Here is a 17,476-nt window from a genome sequence, read left to right on the forward strand (position 1 = left end):
ATTTAGAACGTTTCCATCATCATGAAAAATGCTATTGGAGAGCAGTGCTTTAGAGTTTAGAGCAATTTTCCTTTCCCTGTCACCCACCCCCAGCATCTTAAAGCTCCCCCAGAGCCCAGAGAACTTAGTTCTTTTTAGGGTGGCTCAGAAGCCACCCTCTGGGGAGGAGGTAAGATGTAGGCATGGACACCCAACGCCTGATTTCCCCAGACTGTGAGAAAGAGCCCAGGCTTCAGTTTTCCTGATCTGGTCTCTTGGGTCACGACCAGAGGTATGCAAACTTGCCTCCCCCGTTCTGGGCTGTGTTTGGGGCTCGTGGTTACTGAGGGAGAAGACCTCTCTTGGTCAGTGACTAGGAAACCTTGTGTTTTAGGCTCCCCAAATTGAGCCTTGGATTCTGACGGTCCCCTCCTTCATAGGCCTCTAATTTTTTCGAGGTGTCTCCACTTAATTTTCTTGCCCATGGACTTAGGCCTAGTTCACTGTGGAGACAGACCCCTGGGAAAAAGGAATGTAAGAATTCCTGGTCCAGCATGCATTGGTCTAATCTGTGAGCGTGTCTCTGGTGTCCTATCTTTCTGTCCTATTATTCTGGCTCCTAGTTTCAGCCTGGACTTAAGCTGTGTCCATGATAGCACTGGCCGCTGAAAGCAATTTCCTTCCCCTCATAATTTCTCATTGCCCTGCCCTAGCCCAGCTGGAGTTTCCTCTGGACTTGATTTTCAGTCCTGATAACTCTTCTGTATACACACATAAGCTGCGAGATTGCAAAGTGTTTTCCCTGCCACCACTTGTGTGTCTGAGGTGGGCAACACTAATATGTCCCTTCCCTGAGTCAGATGTCCATCCCTGGGTCACTACAGGCACACTATCGGTGTGTTCTTGTCTAACATTACCACCACCGATTCCAAGGAGACACGTCCCAGCGGGAGAGCCCATTTCCAACACCTCTCTGGCTCAGCTCTGACCTTGGACAAGTCATGTGCAACCTTTCTAGGCTTGCAGTCTCACCTCTAAAATGAAGTTATAATTGCATGCAAGAACCCTTCTAGATTTAAATGACCAGGGCTCCTCTACTCCCAAGTGAGATGTGGAGTCCCCTATTTCTCCGCATGCCCTAGTGTATGTCCCTCATTATTGTTTGCTATTCAGATCCATCCTATTAGGCCTCTGTTCTAACCCCAAGGAGTTCGGCGCCGGGCGGCCGAATGGGCCGAGATGCTGCCCGTGCGGCGCCCTCTGACCACCTCCGCCTCCCTCACGGTGCTGGCCGAGGCCTCGTACCGGCGGGCCCCGGCTCCCAGCTCAGCCCTGCTCGTCCGCTCCTCCCAGCCCCTGCCCGACGTCCAGGCTACCGAGCACCTTCCGCCCCGGCCCACCTTCATGCCACTCAGCCGGGACCCGGGGGGCAATGCCAGCTACCAGGTGTATGACAGCCTGGAGCTGAAGCGGCAAGCGCAGGAGAGCCGAGCGCGGGCCAACTCGCTGCCGCCTTCCACCTCGGCCTCGAGGCCCCCTCTGCACGGGCGCCAGACTGGGAAAAATGAACTGACCAGCAGCAAACGGGGGCGGGGGCGGGGGGCGGCAGGGCATGGAGAGAGGAATAAAGAGCGCCAGAGTCCAGGAAACATTGGTGGTCTGTGGCTTGGAAGCGCCACTCCTTCTGCCAGCCTGGGTCCCTGCCCTTGGCTTCCTGCAATAAGAAGCCAGTGTCCTCTTCTTGGCCTGAGGGTCCCCTTGGTTTAGTGGCCACAGTCCTGCCAGCAAGCCCCTCCTGGTCCTATACCATGCACTAAGGAGATCTGCAGCTGCAGACTCCAAACCACTGGTCTCTGGGCACCTCCTCTGTGTCTCAGCTGTCCCTGTCCCCAGAGAGCCTCATACAAGAAGCTGCTTCCAAACTGGGAGGTTCCACATCTGGGCAGGTCCAGCTCCACGCCCAGTGAAGGGCATGAAGAAGGCTGAGGCTCTGGACTCCAGCCAGGCCTTCCCCAGGGCTCTGAGGCCAAGGTCTTCCTAGTCTCAGGAGGGGCCAGGAGATGGAATGTGTCATTTGAACAAGTGAGTCAGCGGGCGGTGAGCGAATGATTGACCGCTCGAGGGGAGGTGTGCCGGCCTCCGGGCCCTGTTTGACTGTCCAGGCTCAGCTTACCTGATTACCTGGTTACCAGGGAATGCCACCCTGGGCCCTCCTTTTCCTCCTCCCCCCTCATTGTGACCCCACCACCTGCCCCATTATGACCCAGTCCTTCTCCCCCTCCCCCACCAGAGGAGTCTGGCTCCCAGTGACTATGTGGAGGCCGGGGGGCCCAGGCAGTCCTGGGACCCACGGCCATGGGTGAGCAAACCCACTACCGAGCCCAGCCGTGCTCTGGCACCAACCCCAGGAAATGCCAGGACCTAGGAGACTCAATTCTTCTGATCCTGGGCAGCTTCATCTTGCTCAACGTGGGGATCAAGGTGGTGACTCTGGTCAGGGCGGGATCTGGGAAGCGGGGTTGGGGGAGCCCTGGGGTCTTGAAGGGGCTGAGGTGGGAGGGCTGCTGGGGTGTGGCCGGACAAGGGTTGGATTTCAGGGCTCACCCTGCTCCCGGCCTCCCCTCTCCCCTGCTTCCCTCAGATCTGGAGGCATCTGAAGAGCTCCTTGCGGACACTTTTCAATCATATTTTCCCCAAAGGTGAGTGGGCGCCAGCGTGGGCTCAGGGGATGTGGGCCTGTCCCCTTTCTTCTATCCCTGCCTCGATTCTCAGCCCCTCAGGAACCCAGGCCCTGTCCCATCTCGCCTTTCCCCGCAGACAAGCAAGCCAGCTGTGTAGGCAGCCATCGCATGTGCGTGCGCTGCTCCGTGGATCCCAAGAACCTGTGCTCAAGAGTTCCTTCCCGCTTCCGCCATCGCCCAAGCTTCCTGCTCGGGCACCCAAACCACCTTGACTCCTGGATACCAGACACAAAACATGAGAAGGCTTCTGGGTGCTGCTGGAGGCCGCCTCAGTGTGGACGGGCTGGGGCTCCCATGGAGGCTCCACGGGGACTGTGGAAGGAGGGGGTAGTGGGCGCTGGCGAGGCCCCTCCGGTCACAGCCTTAACGTCCCGAGCCACCTTTTACTCCAGGCAAGAGACATCTTCCAAGCTCCGCAGGATGAGCAAGGTGGACGTGCTTCCACTCCGCCTGCCCCAAGAGAGCAAGACGAAGACCCCAGACTATGACCCAGCCCAGGCCCCAGCCCGGGCCCAGACCCGACCCCCAGTTCAGCCCCCTGCGCATGCTCCTGCCAAGGCCCAGACCTTCTCCTCAGCCCACCCCCCTGAGCACACCCGCCCCCAGGCCCAGACCCCCTGCCCAGCCCTCACCCCGAGCGCAGCCCTGCCCAGGTCCATGGCCCTGAGCATACCTCAGCCCATACCCCAGCCCAGGCCCAAGCCCAGGGCCCCTCAAATGCCTCAGCCCAGTCCCTGGGCCACACTTCTGTCTGCACCCTGACCCATGCTCATCTGACCTATACCCATGCCAACACTCTGGTCCCTCCCCCACCTTCGGCCCCAGTTCCTCCCCCAACTTCTGCCCCTGCTACTACTCCTGCCCTAGCCCCTACACCAGCCCCTGTCCCGATCTCTGCCACAACCTCTGTCCCAGTGCTGGTCATGGCCCTGACGACCACTCCAGTCCCTTCCACCACCCCTACCCCCACCCTAGCTTCTATTCCCTCTACCTTGTCTGCCTTCAGCCAAGGCCTCTCCTCCGGCCAGGTGGTCTACGATGCCCGCAGGGTAAAGCAGAACGTGGTCCATGTGTGTCCCCCTCAGAACTCTGGGTACTCCAGAAAGGACTTGGGTACCGTCTCCAGGCCCCAAGAGGGGCATGGTCTGGTGAGCTCCGGTATAGCTTAGCAAACACTGCAGCAATGTAGTGGGGACAGTGCCAAGCCCTCCACTGGATCCATACTGGGTTACCTGGAGTCGGGGAATATGGAATGGAAGATCTCAAATGATGCCAAAGACAAATTTGTGCAGTCCAAGACCTTCCCTTACTGCAGCTTCCATCCTTGCAGTTCTGAGAAGAGAAACACGGACCCCCAGGCTCCAGTCTACCCCAAATTCCTGGTGTACTCCAAGGATGCTGCACCTTCTCAACCTTGCTTCCATTCTCCAACCAGTGCCCAGAGCTCACCATGCGCCATGCCTCCACCATGCACTCTTTCTCTGCCTCTTGTTTCTCCCAGATCCTTTGTCCTTCATCAACACAGCAACCACCAGAAGCCCTCCGCCTTAATACAACCCCCCACCTTTCCCCCAACCTCCAAGTCTCCTCCGTCTGTCCTCTCTTCCCAGGGCCCCATCCCTCCCCAGTTATCCACGACGTCCCAAACCCCAAACCAGCCCCAACCCCCTGAACTTCGTGAGAGTCTAGGCCTCAACCAAGGCTGTGTCCTCCAAAGTACCCTAGGACCTTTAAAAGACTGTAGAGTTTCCAGAAAACCAGGCCTTACCCCAAATCCAGGCCTCCACAAGAACCGTGTAGGAACTGACTCTGTCCAAGCTTTGGGCGCACATCTACCCGAAACTTATTTAGATCTGAGGCAGGTCCTCGAAAGGAGGATGCAGGGCAGCACACACCAGGGACTTCTGTCCCACCCAGTCAGAACTCCTGCTCTCCCAAGGCTCAGGTGACCTACAATGACCTGCAAACCTTCTCAGAGGTACCTGTGCTGATTGAGCTGCAATCATCCTCCCGGCGAGCAGGCGGCCAAGACTGGGTGTGCCACCCCATGGATTCAGTTCCTCCAGCCTGCCAGAACTATCGCCAGATGTCTACGCCTCCCAAGACCAGCTGGAAGCCCTACTGTCCTGGGTCAGGCACCCGGCTAGGGCATGTGGTCTTTGACGCCCGCCAGAGACAGTTCAGAGCGGGCAGGGACAAATGCGAAGCTCTGTCTCCCAGGCGCCTTCACCGAGAGACATCCAACAACTCACCGGAGACCATCAAGGAGTGGGGATATCAGGGGACAGATATGCATGAGGAATAAAGAGACAAGAGAAGTGTTCTGTGGTTGTGTGAGGACATCCACCCCAGCCCCATCCCACAGGGCCTGATGAGGACCTAAGCTCTCCCTGCTTTCCCTCCATCGCTGTCTAGCTAAATCCGTTATCCCCAAGGCCCTAGAGCTGCATTGTCAATTACAGTAGCCACTAGCCAAATATGCCTATTAGAATATAAATTAGTTACAATTAAGGAAAAGTAATTCTGTTAAAAATTAAGTTAAAAAGTTAAAAATTCTCTTCCTCAGGGAACAGAATTTCCCTGGCGTCCAATTCTGTTCCCTGGTGGTCCAGTTGTTGGGACTTGGCGCTTTCACTGCTGTGGCCGCGGTTCAATCCCTGGTCGGGGAACTCAGTCCCTGCAAGCTTCATGGCTTGGCCAAAAAAGAAAAAAATTCTGTTCCTCAGTGTCATGATCTTCTAAGTGCTCAGTAGTCACATGGAGCTAGCGGATACTGTATTGGACAGCACAGATTTAGAACGTTTCCATCATCATGAAAAATGCTATTGGAGAGCAGTGCTTTAGAGTTTAGAGCAATTTTCCTTTCCCTGTCACCCACCCCCAGCATCTTAAAGCTCCCCCAGAGCCCAGAGAACTTAGTTCTTTTTAGGGTGGCTCAGAAGCCACCCTCTGGGGAGGAGGTAAGATGTAGGCATGGACACCCAACGCCTGATTTCCCCAGACTGTGAGAAAGAGCCCAGGCTTCAGTTTTCCTGATCTGGTCTCTTGGGTCACGACCAGAGGTATGCAAACTTGCCTCCCCCGTTCTGGGCTGTGTTTGGGGCTCGTGGTTACTGAGGGAGAAGACCTCTCTTGGTCAGTGACTAGGAAACCTTGTGTTTTAGGCTCCCCAAATTGAGCCTTGGATTCTGACGGTGCCCTCCTTCATAGGCCTCTAATTTTCTCGAGGTGTCTCCACTTAATTTTCTTGCCCATGGACTTAGGCCTAGTTCACTGTGGAGACAGACCCCTGGGAAAAAGGAATGTAAGAATTCCTGGTCCAGCATGCATTGGTCTAATCTGTGAGCGTGTCTCTGGTGTCCTATCTTTCTGTCCTATTATTCTGGCTCCTAGTTTCAGCCTGGACTTAAGCTGTGTCCATGATAGCACTGGCCGCTGAAAGCAATTTCCTTCCCCTCATAATTTCTCATTGCCCTGCCCTAGCCCAGCTGGAGTTTCCTCTGGACTTGATTTTCAGTCCTGATAACTCTTCTGTATACACACATAAGCTGCGAGATTGCAAAGTGTTTTCCCTGCCACCACTTGTGTGTCTGAGGTGGGCAACACTAATATGTCCCTTCCCTGAGTCAGATGTCCATCCCTGGGTCACTACAGGCACACTATCGGTGTGTTCTTGTCTAACATTACCACCACCGATTCCAAGGAGACACGTCCCAGCGGGAGAGCCCATTTCCAACACCTCTCTGGCTCAGCTCTGACCTTGGACAAGTCATGTGCAACCTTTCTAGGCTTGCAGTCTCACCTCTAAAATGAAGTTATAATTGCATGCAAGAACCCTTCTAGATTTAAATGACCAGGGCTCCTCTACTCCCAAGTGAGATGTGGAGTCCCCTATTTCTCCGCATGCCCTAGTGTATGTCCCTCATTATTGTTTGCTATTCAGATCCATCCTATTAGGCCTCTGTTCTAACCCCAAGGAGTTCGGCGCCGGGCGGCCGAATGGGCCGAGATGCTGCCCGTGCGGCGCCCTCTGACCACCTCCGCCTCCCTCACGGTGCTGGCCGAGGCCTCGTACCGGCGGGCCCCGGCTCCCAGCTCAGCCCTGCTCGTCCGCTCCTCCCAGCCCCTGCCCGACGTCCAGGCTACCGAGCACCTTCCGCCCCGGCCCACCTTCATGCCACTCAGCCGGGACCCGGGGGGCAATGCCAGCTACCAGGTGTATGACAGCCTGGAGCTGAAGCGGCAAGCGCAGGAGAGCCGAGCGCGGGCCAACTCGCTGCCGCCTTCCACCTCGGCCTCGAGGCCCCCTCTGCACGGGCGCCAGACTGGGAAAAATGAACTGACCAGCAGCAAACGGGGGCGGGGGCGGGGGGCGGCAGGGCATGGAGAGAGGAATAAAGAGCGCCAGAGTCCAGGAAACATTGGTGGTCTGTGGCTTGGAAGCGCCACTCCTTCTGCCAGCCTGGGTCCCTGCCCTTGGCTTCCTGCAATAAGAAGCCAGTGTCCTCTTCTTGGCCTGAGGGTCCCCTTGGTTTAGTGGCCACAGTCCTGCCAGCAAGCCCCTCCTGGTCCTATACCATGCACTAAGGAGATCTGCAGCTGCAGACTCCAAACCACTGGTCTCTGGGCACCTCCTCTGTGTCTCAGCTGTCCCTGTCCCCAGAGAGCCTCATACAAGAAGCTGCTTCCAAACTGGGAGGTTCCACATCTGGGCAGGTCCAGCTCCACGCCCAGTGAAGGGCATGAAGAAGGCTGAGGCTCTGGACTCCAGCCAGGCCTTCCCCAGGGCTCTGAGGCCAAGGTCTTCCTAGTCTCAGGAGGGGCCAGGAGATGGAATGTGTCATTTGAACAAGTGAGTCAGCGGGCGGTGAGCGAATGATTGACCGCTCGAGGGGAGGTGTGCCGGCCTCCGGGCCCTGTTTGACTGTCCAGGCTCAGCTTACCTGATTACCTGGTTACCAGGGAATGCCACCCTGGGCCCTCCTTTTCCTCCTCCCCCCTCATTGTGACCCCACCACCTGCCCCATTATGACCCAGTCCTTCTCCCCCTCCCCCACCAGAGGAGTCTGGCTCCCAGTGACTATGTGGAGGCCGGGGGGCCCAGGCAGTCCTGGGACCCACGGCCATGGGTGAGCAAACCCACTACCGAGCCCAGCCGTGCTCTGGCACCAACCCCAGGAAATGCCAGGACCTAGGAGACTCAATTCTTCTGATCCTGGGCAGCTTCATCTTGCTCAACGTGGGGATCAAGGTGGTGACTCTGGTCAGGGCGGGATCTGGGAAGCGGGGTTGGGGGAGCCCTGGGGTCTTGAAGGGGCTGAGGTGGGAGGGCTGCTGGGGTGTGGCCGGACAAGGGTTGGATTTCAGGGCTCACCCTGCTCCCGGCCTCCCCTCTCCCCTGCTTCCCTCAGATCTGGAGGCATCTGAAGAGCTCCTTGCGGACACTTTTCAATCATATTTTCCCCAAAGGTGAGTGGGCGCCAGCGTGGGCTCAGGGGATGTGGGCCTGTCCCCTTTCTTCTATCCCTGCCTCGATTCTCAGCCCCTCAGGAACCCAGGCCCTGTCCCATCTCGCCTTTCCCCGCAGACAAGCAAGCCAGCTGTGTAGGCAGCCATCGCATGTGCGTGCGCTGCTCCGTGGATCCCAAGAACCTGTGCTCAAGAGTTCCTTCCCGCTTCCGCCATCGCCCAAGCTTCCTGCTCGGGCACCCAAACCACCTTGACTCCTGGATACCAGACACAAAACATGAGAAGGCTTCTGGGTGCTGCTGGAGGCCGCCTCAGTGTGGACGGGCTGGGGCTCCCATGGAGGCTCCACGGGGACTGTGGAAGGAGGGGGTAGTGGGCGCTGGCGAGGCCCCTCCGGTCACAGCCTTAACGTCCCGAGCCACCTTTTACTCCAGGCAAGAGACATCTTCCAAGCTCCGCAGGATGAGCAAGGTGGACGTGCTTCCACTCCGCCTGCCCCAAGAGAGCAAGACGAAGACCCCAGACTATGACCCAGCCCAGGCCCCAGCCCGGGCCCAAACCCGCCCCCCAGTTCAGCCCCCTGCGCATGCTCCTGCCAAGGCCCAGACCTTCTCCTCAGCCCACCCCCCTGAGCACACCCGCCCCCAGGCCCAGACCCCCTGCCCAGCCCTCACCCCGAGCGCAGCCCTGCCCAGGTCCATGGCCCTGAGCATACCTCAGCCCATACCCCAGCCCAGGCCCAAGCCCAGGGCCCCTCAAATGCCTCAGCCCAGTCCCTGGGCCACACTTCTGTCTGCACCCTGACCCATGCTCATCTGACCTATACCCATGCCAACACTCTGGTCCCTCCCCCACCTTCGGCCCCAGTTCCTCCCCCAACTTCTGCCCCTGCTACTACTCCTGCCCTAGCCCCTACACCAGCCCCTGTCCCGATCTCTGCCACAACCTCTGTCCCAGTGCTGGTCATGGCCCTGACGACCACTCCAGTCCCTTCCACCACCCCTACCCCCACCCTAGCTTCTATTCCCTCTACCTTGTCTGCCTTCAGCCAAGGCCTCTCCTCCGGCCAGGTGGTCTACGATGCCCGCAGGGTAAAGCAGAACGTGGTCCATGTGTGTCCCCCTCAGAACTCTGGGTACTCCAGAAAGGACTTGGGTACCGTCTCCAGGCCCCAAGAGGGGCATGGTCTGGTGAGCTCCGGTATAGCTTAGCAAACACTGCAGCAATGTAGTGGGGACAGTGCCAAGCCCTCCACTGGATCCATACTGGGTTACCTGGAGTCGGGGAATATGGAATGGAAGATCTCAAATGATGCCAAAGACAAATTTGTGCAGTCCAAGACCTTCCCTTACTGCAGCTTCCATCCTTGCAGTTCTGAGAAGAGAAACACGGACCCCCAGGCTCCAGTCTACCCCAAATTCCTGGTGTACTCCAAGGATGCTGCACCTTCTCAACCTTGCTTCCATTCTCCAACCAGTGCCCAGAGCTCACCATGCGCCATGCCCCCACCATGCACTCTTTCTCTGCCTCTTGTTTCTCCCAGATCCTTTGTCCTTCATCAACACAGCAACCACCAGAAGCCCTCCGCCTTAATACAACCCCCCACCTTTCCCCCAACCTCCAAGTCTCCTCCGTCTGTCCTCTCTTCCCAGGGCCCCATCCCTCCCCAGTTATCCACGACGTCCCAAACCCCAAACCAGCCCCAACCCCCTGAACTTCGTGAGAGTCTAGGCCTCAACCAAGGCTGTGTCCTCCAAAGTACCCTAGGACCTTTAAAAGACTGTAGAGTTTCCAGAAAACCAGGCCTTACCCCAAATCCAGGCCTCCACAAGAACCGTGTAGGAACTGACTCTGTCCAAGCTTTGGGCGCACATCTACCCGAAACTTATTTAGATCTGAGGCAGGTCCTCGAAAGGAGGATGCAGGGCAGCACACACCAGGGACTTCTGTCCCACCCAGTCAGAACTCCTGCTCTCCCAAGGCTCAGGTGACCTACAATGACCTGCAAACCTTCTCAGAGGTACCTGTGCTGATTGAGCTGCAATCATCCTCCCGGCGAGCAGGCGGCCAAGACTGGGTGTGCCACCCCATGGATTCAGTTCCTCCAGCCTGCCAGAACTATCGCCAGATGTCTACGCCTCCCAAGACCAGCTGGAAGCCCTACTGTCCTGGGTCAGGCACCCGGCTAGGGCATGTGGTCTTTGACGCCCGCCAGAGACAGTTCAGAGCGGGCAGGGACAAATGCGAAGCTCTGTCTCCCAGGCGCCTTCACCGAGAGACATCCAACAACTCACCGGAGACCATCAAGGAGTGGGGATATCAGGGGACAGATATGCATGAGGAATAAAGAGACAAGAGAAGTGTTCTGTGGTTGTGTGAGGACATCCACCCCAGCCCCATCCCACAGGGCCTGATGAGGACCTAAGCTCTCCCTGCTTTCCCTCCATCGCTGTCTAGCTAAATCCGTTATCCCCAAGGCCCTAGAGCTGCATTGTCAATTACAGTAGCCACTAGCCAAATATGCCTATTAGAATATAAATTAGTTACAATTAAGGAAAAGTAATTCTGTTAAAAATTAAGTTAAAAAGTTAAAAATTCTCTTCCTCAGGGAACAGAATTTCCCTGGCGTCCAATTCTGTTCCCTGGTGGTCCAGTTGTTGGGACTTGGCGCTTTCACTGCTGTGGCCGCGGTTCAATCCCTGGTCGGGGAACTCAGTCCCTGCAAGCTTCATGGCTTGGCCAAAAAAGAAAAAAATTCTGTTCCTCAGTGTCATGATCTTCTAAGTGCTCAGTAGTCACATGGAGCTAGCGGATACTGTATTGGACAGCACAGATTTAGAACGTTTCCATCATCATGAAAAATGCTATTGGAGAGCAGTGCTTTAGAGTTTAGAGCAATTTTCCTTTCCCTGTCACCCACCCCCAGCATCTTAAAGCTCCCCCAGAGCCCAGAGAACTTAGTTCTTTTTAGGGTGGCTCAGAAGCCACCCTCTGGGGAGGAGGTAAGATGTAGGCATGGACACCCAACGCCTGATTTCCCCAGACTGTGAGAAAGAGCCCAGGCTTCAGTTTTCCTGATCTGGTCTCTTGGGTCACGACCAGAGGTATGCAAACTTGCCTCCCCCGTTCTGGGCTGTGTTTGGGGCTCGTGGTTACTGAGGGAGAAGACCTCTCTTGGTCAGTGACTAGGAAACCTTGTGTTTTAGGCTCCCCAAATTGAGCCTTGGATTCTGACGGTCCCCTCCTTCATAGGCCTCTAATTTTTTCGAGGTGTCTCCACTTAATTTTCTTGCCCATGGACTTAGGCCTAGTTCACTGTGGAGACAGACCCCTGGGAAAAAGGAATGTAAGAATTCCTGGTCCAGCATGCATTGGTCTAATCTGTGAGCGTGTCTCTGGTGTCCTATCTTTCTGTCCTATTATTCTGGCTCCTAGTTTCAGCCTGGACTTAAGCTGTGTCCATGATAGCACTGGCCGCTGAAAGCAATTTCCTTCCCCTCATAATTTCTCATTGCCCTGCCCTAGCCCAGCTGGAGTTTCCTCTGGACTTGATTTTCAGTCCTGATAACTCTTCTGTATACACACATAAGCTGCGAGATTGCAAAGTGTTTTCCCTGCCACCACTTGTGTGTCTGAGGTGGGCAACACTAATATGTCCCTTCCCTGAGTCAGATGTCCATCCCTGGGTCACTACAGGCACACTATCGGTGTGTTCTTGTCTAACATTACCACCACCGATTCCAAGGAGACACGTCCCAGCGGGAGAGCCCATTTCCAACACCTCTCTGGCTCAGCTCTGACCTTGGACAAGTCATGTGCAACCTTTCTAGGCTTGCAGTCTCACCTCTAAAATGAAGTTATAATTGCATGCAAGAACCCTTCTAGATTTAAATGACCAGGGCTCCTCTACTCCCAAGTGAGATGTGGAGTCCCCTATTTCTCCGCATGCCCTAGTGTATGTCCCTCATTATTGTTTGCTATTCAGATCCATCCTATTAGGCCTCTGTTCTAACCCCAAGGAGTTCGGCGCCGGGCGGCCGAATGGGCCGAGATGCTGCCCGTGCGGCGCCCTCTGACCACCTCCGCCTCCCTCACGGTGCTGGCCGAGGCCTCGTACCGGCGGGCCCCGGCTCCCAGCTCAGCCCTGCTCGTCCGCTCCTCCCAGCCCCTGCCCGACGTCCAGGCTACCGAGCACCTTCCGCCCCGGCCCACCTTCATGCCACTCAGCCGGGACCCGGGGGGCAATGCCAGCTACCAGGTGTATGACAGCCTGGAGCTGAAGCGGCAAGCGCAGGAGAGCCGAGCGCGGGCCAACTCGCTGCCGCCTTCCACCTCGGCCTCGAGGCCCCCTCTGCACGGGCGCCAGACTGGGAAAAATGAACTGACCAGCAGCAAACGGGGGCGGGGGCGGGGGGCGGCAGGGCATGGAGAGAGGAATAAAGAGCGCCAGAGTCCAGGAAACATTGGTGGTCTGTGGCTTGGAAGCGCCACTCCTTCTGCCAGCCTGGGTCCCTGCCCTTGGCTTCCTGCAATAAGAAGCCAGTGTCCTCTTCTTGGCCTGAGGGTCCCCTTGGTTTAGTGGCCACAGTCCTGCCAGCAAGCCCCTCCTGGTCCTATACCATGCACTAAGGAGATCTGCAGCTGCAGACTCCAAACCACTGGTCTCTGGGCACCTCCTCTGTGTCTCAGCTGTCCCTGTCCCCAGAGAGCCTCATACAAGAAGCTGCTTCCAAACTGGGAGGTTCCACATCTGGGCAGGTCCAGCTCCACGCCCAGTGAAGGGCATGAAGAAGGCTGAGGCTCTGGACTCCAGCCAGGCCTTCCCCAGGGCTCTGAGGCCAAGGTCTTCCTAGTCTCAGGAGGGGCCAAGAGATGGAATGTGTCATTTGAACAAGTGAGTCAGCGGGCGGTGAGCGAATGATTGACCGCTCGAGGGGAGGTGTGCCGGCCTCCGGGCCCTGTTTGACTGTCCAGGCTCAGCTTACCTGATTACCTGGTTACCAGGGAATGCCACCCTGGGCCCTCCTTTTCCTCCTCCCCCCTCATTGTGACCCCACCACCTGCCCCATTATGACCCAGTCCTTCTCCCCCTCCCCCACCAGAGGAGTCTGGCTCCCAGTGACTATGTGGAGGCCGGGGGGCCCAGGCAGTCCTGGGACCCACGGCCATGGGTGAGCAAACCCACTACCGAGCCCAGCCGTGCTCTGGCACCAACCCCAGGAAATGCCAGGACCTAGGAGACTCAATTCTTCTGATCCTGGGCAGCTTCATCTTGCTCAACGTGGGGATCAAGGTGGTGACTCTGGTCAGGGCGGGATCTGGGAAGCGGGGTTGGGGGAGCCCTGGGGTCTTGAAGGGGCTGAGGTGGGAGGGCTGCTGGGGTGTGGCCGGACAAGGGTTGGATTTCAGGGCTCACCCTGCTCCCGGCCTCCCCTCTCCCCTGCTTCCCTCAGATCTGGAGGCATCTGAAGAGCTCCTTGCGGACACTTTTCAATCATATTTTCCCCAAAGGTGAGTGGGCGCCAGCGTGGGCTCAGGGGATGTGGGCCTGTCCCCTTTCTTCTATCCCTGCCTCGATTCTCAGCCCCTCAGGAACCCAGGCCCTGTCCCATCTCGCCTTTCCCCGCAGACAAGCAAGCCAGCTGTGTAGGCAGCCATCGCATGTGCGTGCGCTGCTCCGTGGATCCCAAGAACCTGTGCTCAAGAGTTCCTTCCCGCTTCCGCCATCGCCCAAGCTTCCTGCTCGGGCACCCAAACCACCTTGACTCCTGGATACCAGACACAAAACATGAGAAGGCTTCTGGGTGCTGCTGGAGGCCGCCTCAGTGTGGACGGGCTGGGGCTCCCATGGAGGCTCCACGGGGACTGTGGAAGGAGGGGGTAGTGGGCGCTGGCGAGGCCCCTCCGGTCACAGCCTTAACGTCCCGAGCCACCTTTTACTCCAGGCAAGAGACATCTTCCAAGCTCCGCAGGATGAGCAAGGTGGACGTGCTTCCACTCCGCCTGCCCCAAGAGAGCAAGACGAAGACCCCAGACTATGACCCAGCCCAGGCCCCAGCCCGGGCCCAAACCCGCCCCCCAGTTCAGCCCCCTGCGCATGCTCCTGCCAAGGCCCAGACCTTCTCCTCAGCCCACCCCCCTGAGCACACCCGCCCCCAGGCCCAGACCCCCTGCCCAGCCCTCACCCCGAGCGCAGCCCTGCCCAGGTCCATGGCCCTGAGCATACCTCAGCCCATACCCCAGCCCAGGCCCAAGCCCAGGGCCCCTCAAATGCCTCAGCCCAGTCCCTGGGCCACACTTCTGTCTGCACCCTGACCCATGCTCATCTGACCTATACCCATGCCAACACTCTGGTCCCTCCCCCACCTTCGGCCCCAGTTCCTCCCCCAACTTCTGCCCCTGCTACTACTCCTGCCCTAGCCCCTACACCAGCCCCTGTCCCGATCTCTGCCACAACCTCTGTCCCAGTGCTGGTCATGGCCCTGACGACCACTCCAGTCCCTTCCACCACCCCTACCCCCACCCTAGCTTCTATTCCCTCTACCTTGTCTGCCTTCAGCCAAGGCCTCTCCTCCGGCCAGGTGGTCTACGATGCCCGCAGGGTAAAGCAGAACGTGGTCCATGTGTGTCCCCCTCAGAACTCTGGGTACTCCAGAAAGGACTTGGGTACCGTCTCCAGGCCCCAAGAGGGGCATGGTCTGGTGAGCTCCGGTATAGCTTAGCAAACACTGCAGCAATGTAGTGGGGACAGTGCCAAGCCCTCCACTGGATCCATACTGGGTTACCTGGAGTCGGGGAATATGGAATGGAAGATCTCAAATGATGTCAAAGACAAATTTGTGCAGTCCAAGACCTTCCCTTACTGCAGCTTCCATCCTTGCAGTTCTGAGAAGAGAAACACGGACCCCCAGGCTCCAGTCTACCCCAAATTCCTGGTGTACTCCAAGGATGCTGCACCTTCTCAACCTTGCTTCCATTCTCCAACCAGTGCCCAGAGCTCACCATGCGCCATGCCCCCACCATGCACTCTTTCTCTGCCTCTTGTTTCTCCCAGATCCTTTGTCCTTCATCAACACAGCAACCACCAGAAGCCCTCCGCCTTAATACAACCCCCCACCTTTCCCCCAACCTCCAAGTCTCCTCCGTCTGTCCTCTCTTCCCAGGGCCCCATCCCTCCCCAGTTATCCACGACGTCCCAAACCCCAAACCAGCCCCAACCCCCTGAACTTCGTGAGAGTCTAGGCCTCAACCAAGGCTGTGTCCTCCAAAGTACCCTAGGACCTTTAAAAGACTGTAGAGTTTCCAGAAAACCAGGCCTTACCCCAAATCCAGGCCTCCACAAGAACCGTGTAGGAACTGACTCTGTCCAAGCTTTGGGCGCACATCTACCCGAAACTTATTTAGATCTGAGGCAGGTCCTCGAAAGGAGGATGCAGGGCAGCACACACCAGGGACTTCTGTCCCACCCAGTCAGAACTCCTGCTCTCCCAAGGCTCAGGTGACCTACAATGACCTGCAAACCTTCTCAGAGGTACCTGTGCTGATTGAGCTGCAATCATCCTCCCGGCGAGCAGGCGGCCAAGACTGGGTGTGCCACCCCATGGATTCAGTTCCTCCAGCCTGCCAGAACTATCGCCAGATGTCTACGCCTCCCAAGACCAGCTGGAAGCCCTACTGTCCTGGGTCAGGCACCCGGCTAGGGCATGTGGTCTTTGACGCCCGCCAGAGACAGTTCAGAGCGGGCAGGGACAAATGCGAAGCTCTGTCTCCCAGGCGCCTTCACCGAGAGACATCCAACAACTCACCGGAGACCATCAAGGAGTGGGGATATCAGGGGACAGATATGCATGAGGAATAAAGAGACAAGAGAAGTGTTCTGTGGTTGTGTGAGGACATCCACCCCAGCCCCATCCCACAGGGCCTGATGAGGACCTAAGCTCTCCCTGCTTTCCCTCCATCGCTGTCTAGCTAAATCCGTTATCCCCAAGGCCCTAGAGCTGCATTGTCAATTACAGTAGCCACTAGCCAAATATGCCTATTAGAATATAAATTAGTTACAATTAAGGAAAAGTAATTCTGTTAAAAATTAAGTTAAAAAGTTAAAAATTCTCTTCCTCAGGGAACAGAATTTCCCTGGCGTCCAATTCTGTTCCCTGGTGGTCCAGTTGTTGGGACTTGGCGCTTTCACTGCTGTGGCCGCGGTTCAATCCCTGGTCGGGGAACTCAGTCCCTGCAAGCTTCATGGCTTGGCCAAAAAAGAAAAAAATTCTGTTCCTCAGTGTCATGATCTTCTAAGTGCTCAGTAGTCACATGGAGCTAGCGGATACTGTATTGGACAGCACAGATTTAGAACGTTTCCATCATCATGAAAAATGCTATTGGAGAGCAGTGCTTTAGAGTTTAGAGCAATTTTCCTTTCCCTGTCACCCACCCCCAGCATCTTAAAGCTCCCCCAGAGCCCAGAGAACTTAGTTCTTTTTAGGGTGGCTCAGAAGCCACCCTCTGGGGAGGAGGTAAGATGTAGGCATGGACACCCAACGCCTGATTTCCCCAGACTGTGAGAAAGAGCCCAGGCTTCAGTTTTCCTGATCTGGTCTCTTGGGTCACGACCAGAGGTATGCAAACTTGCCTCCCCCGTTCTGGGCTGTGTTTGGGGCTCGTGGTTACTGAGGGAGAAGACCTCTCTTGGTCAGTGACTAGGAAACCTTGTGTTTTAGGCTCCCCAAATTGAGCCTTGGATTCTGACGGTGCCCTCCTTCATACGCCTCTAATTTTCTCGAGGTGTCTCCACTTAATTTTCTTGCCCATGGACTTAGGCCTAGTTCACTGTGGAGACAGACCCCTGGGAAAAAGGAATGTAAGAATTCCTGGTCCAGCATGCATTGGTCTAATCTGTGAGCGTGTCTCTGGTGTCCTATCTTTCTGTCCTATTATTCTGGCTCCTAGTTTCAGCCTGGACTTAAGCTGTGTCCATGATAGCACTGGCCGCTGAAAGCAATTTCCTTCCCCTCATAATTTCTCATTGCCCTGCCCTAGCCCAGCTGGAGTTTCCTCTGGACTTGATTTTCAGTCCTGATAACTCTTCTGTATACACACATAAGCTGCGAGATTGCAAAGTGTTTTCCCTGCCACCACTTGTGTGTCTGAGGTGGGCAACACTAATATGTCCCTTCCCTGAGTCAGATGTCCATCCCTTGGTCACTACAGGCACACTATCGGTGTGTTCTTGTCTAACATCACCACCACCGATTCCAAGGAGATACGTCCCAGCGGGAGAGCCCATTTCC

General features: G+C 56.7%; 1 protein-coding gene and 2 pseudogenes across 1 annotated transcript; all 3 read left to right on the forward strand.

The window, feature by feature from the left end:
• Positions 1 to 2,334: 2,334 nt before the first annotated feature.
• On the forward strand, positions 2,335 to 5,021 carry LOC132354571 (uncharacterized protein SPEM3-like; annotated as a pseudogene).
• Positions 5,022 to 7,845: 2,824 nt separating this feature from the next.
• On the forward strand, positions 7,846 to 10,532 carry LOC132354572 (uncharacterized protein SPEM3-like; annotated as a pseudogene).
• Positions 10,533 to 13,356: 2,824 nt separating this feature from the next.
• On the forward strand, positions 13,357 to 14,818 carry LOC132354573 (uncharacterized protein SPEM3-like). The gene is made up of 2 exons (XM_059906436.1): positions 13,357 to 13,494; positions 13,701 to 14,818. Exons 1-2 carry the CDS (start codon positions 13,357 to 13,359, stop codon positions 14,502 to 14,504), a joined length of 942 nt encoding a protein of 313 aa, XP_059762419.1. The 3' UTR covers positions 14,505 to 14,818.
• The last annotated feature ends 2,658 nt before the right edge of the window (positions 14,819 to 17,476 follow it).

Source organism: Balaenoptera ricei, chromosome 20 (genome assembly GCF_028023285.1).
Source record: "Balaenoptera ricei isolate mBalRic1 chromosome 20, mBalRic1.hap2, whole genome shotgun sequence".
NCBI classification, from domain to species: Eukaryota; Metazoa; Chordata; class Mammalia; order Artiodactyla; family Balaenopteridae; genus Balaenoptera; species Balaenoptera ricei.

What these genes read in the sequence shown, in the direction of transcription:
- LOC132354573 (XM_059906436.1), top strand. Translation starts at nt 13,357, where the DNA reads ATGGGTGAGCAAACCCACTACCGAGCCCAGCCGTGCTCTGGCACCAAC. An exon ending in GGATCAAGGTGGTGACTCTG is followed by an intron (nt 13,495 to 13,700) that starts GTCAGGGCGGGA and finishes TTTTCCCCAAAG; the next exon opens with GTGAGTGGGCGCCAGCGTGG.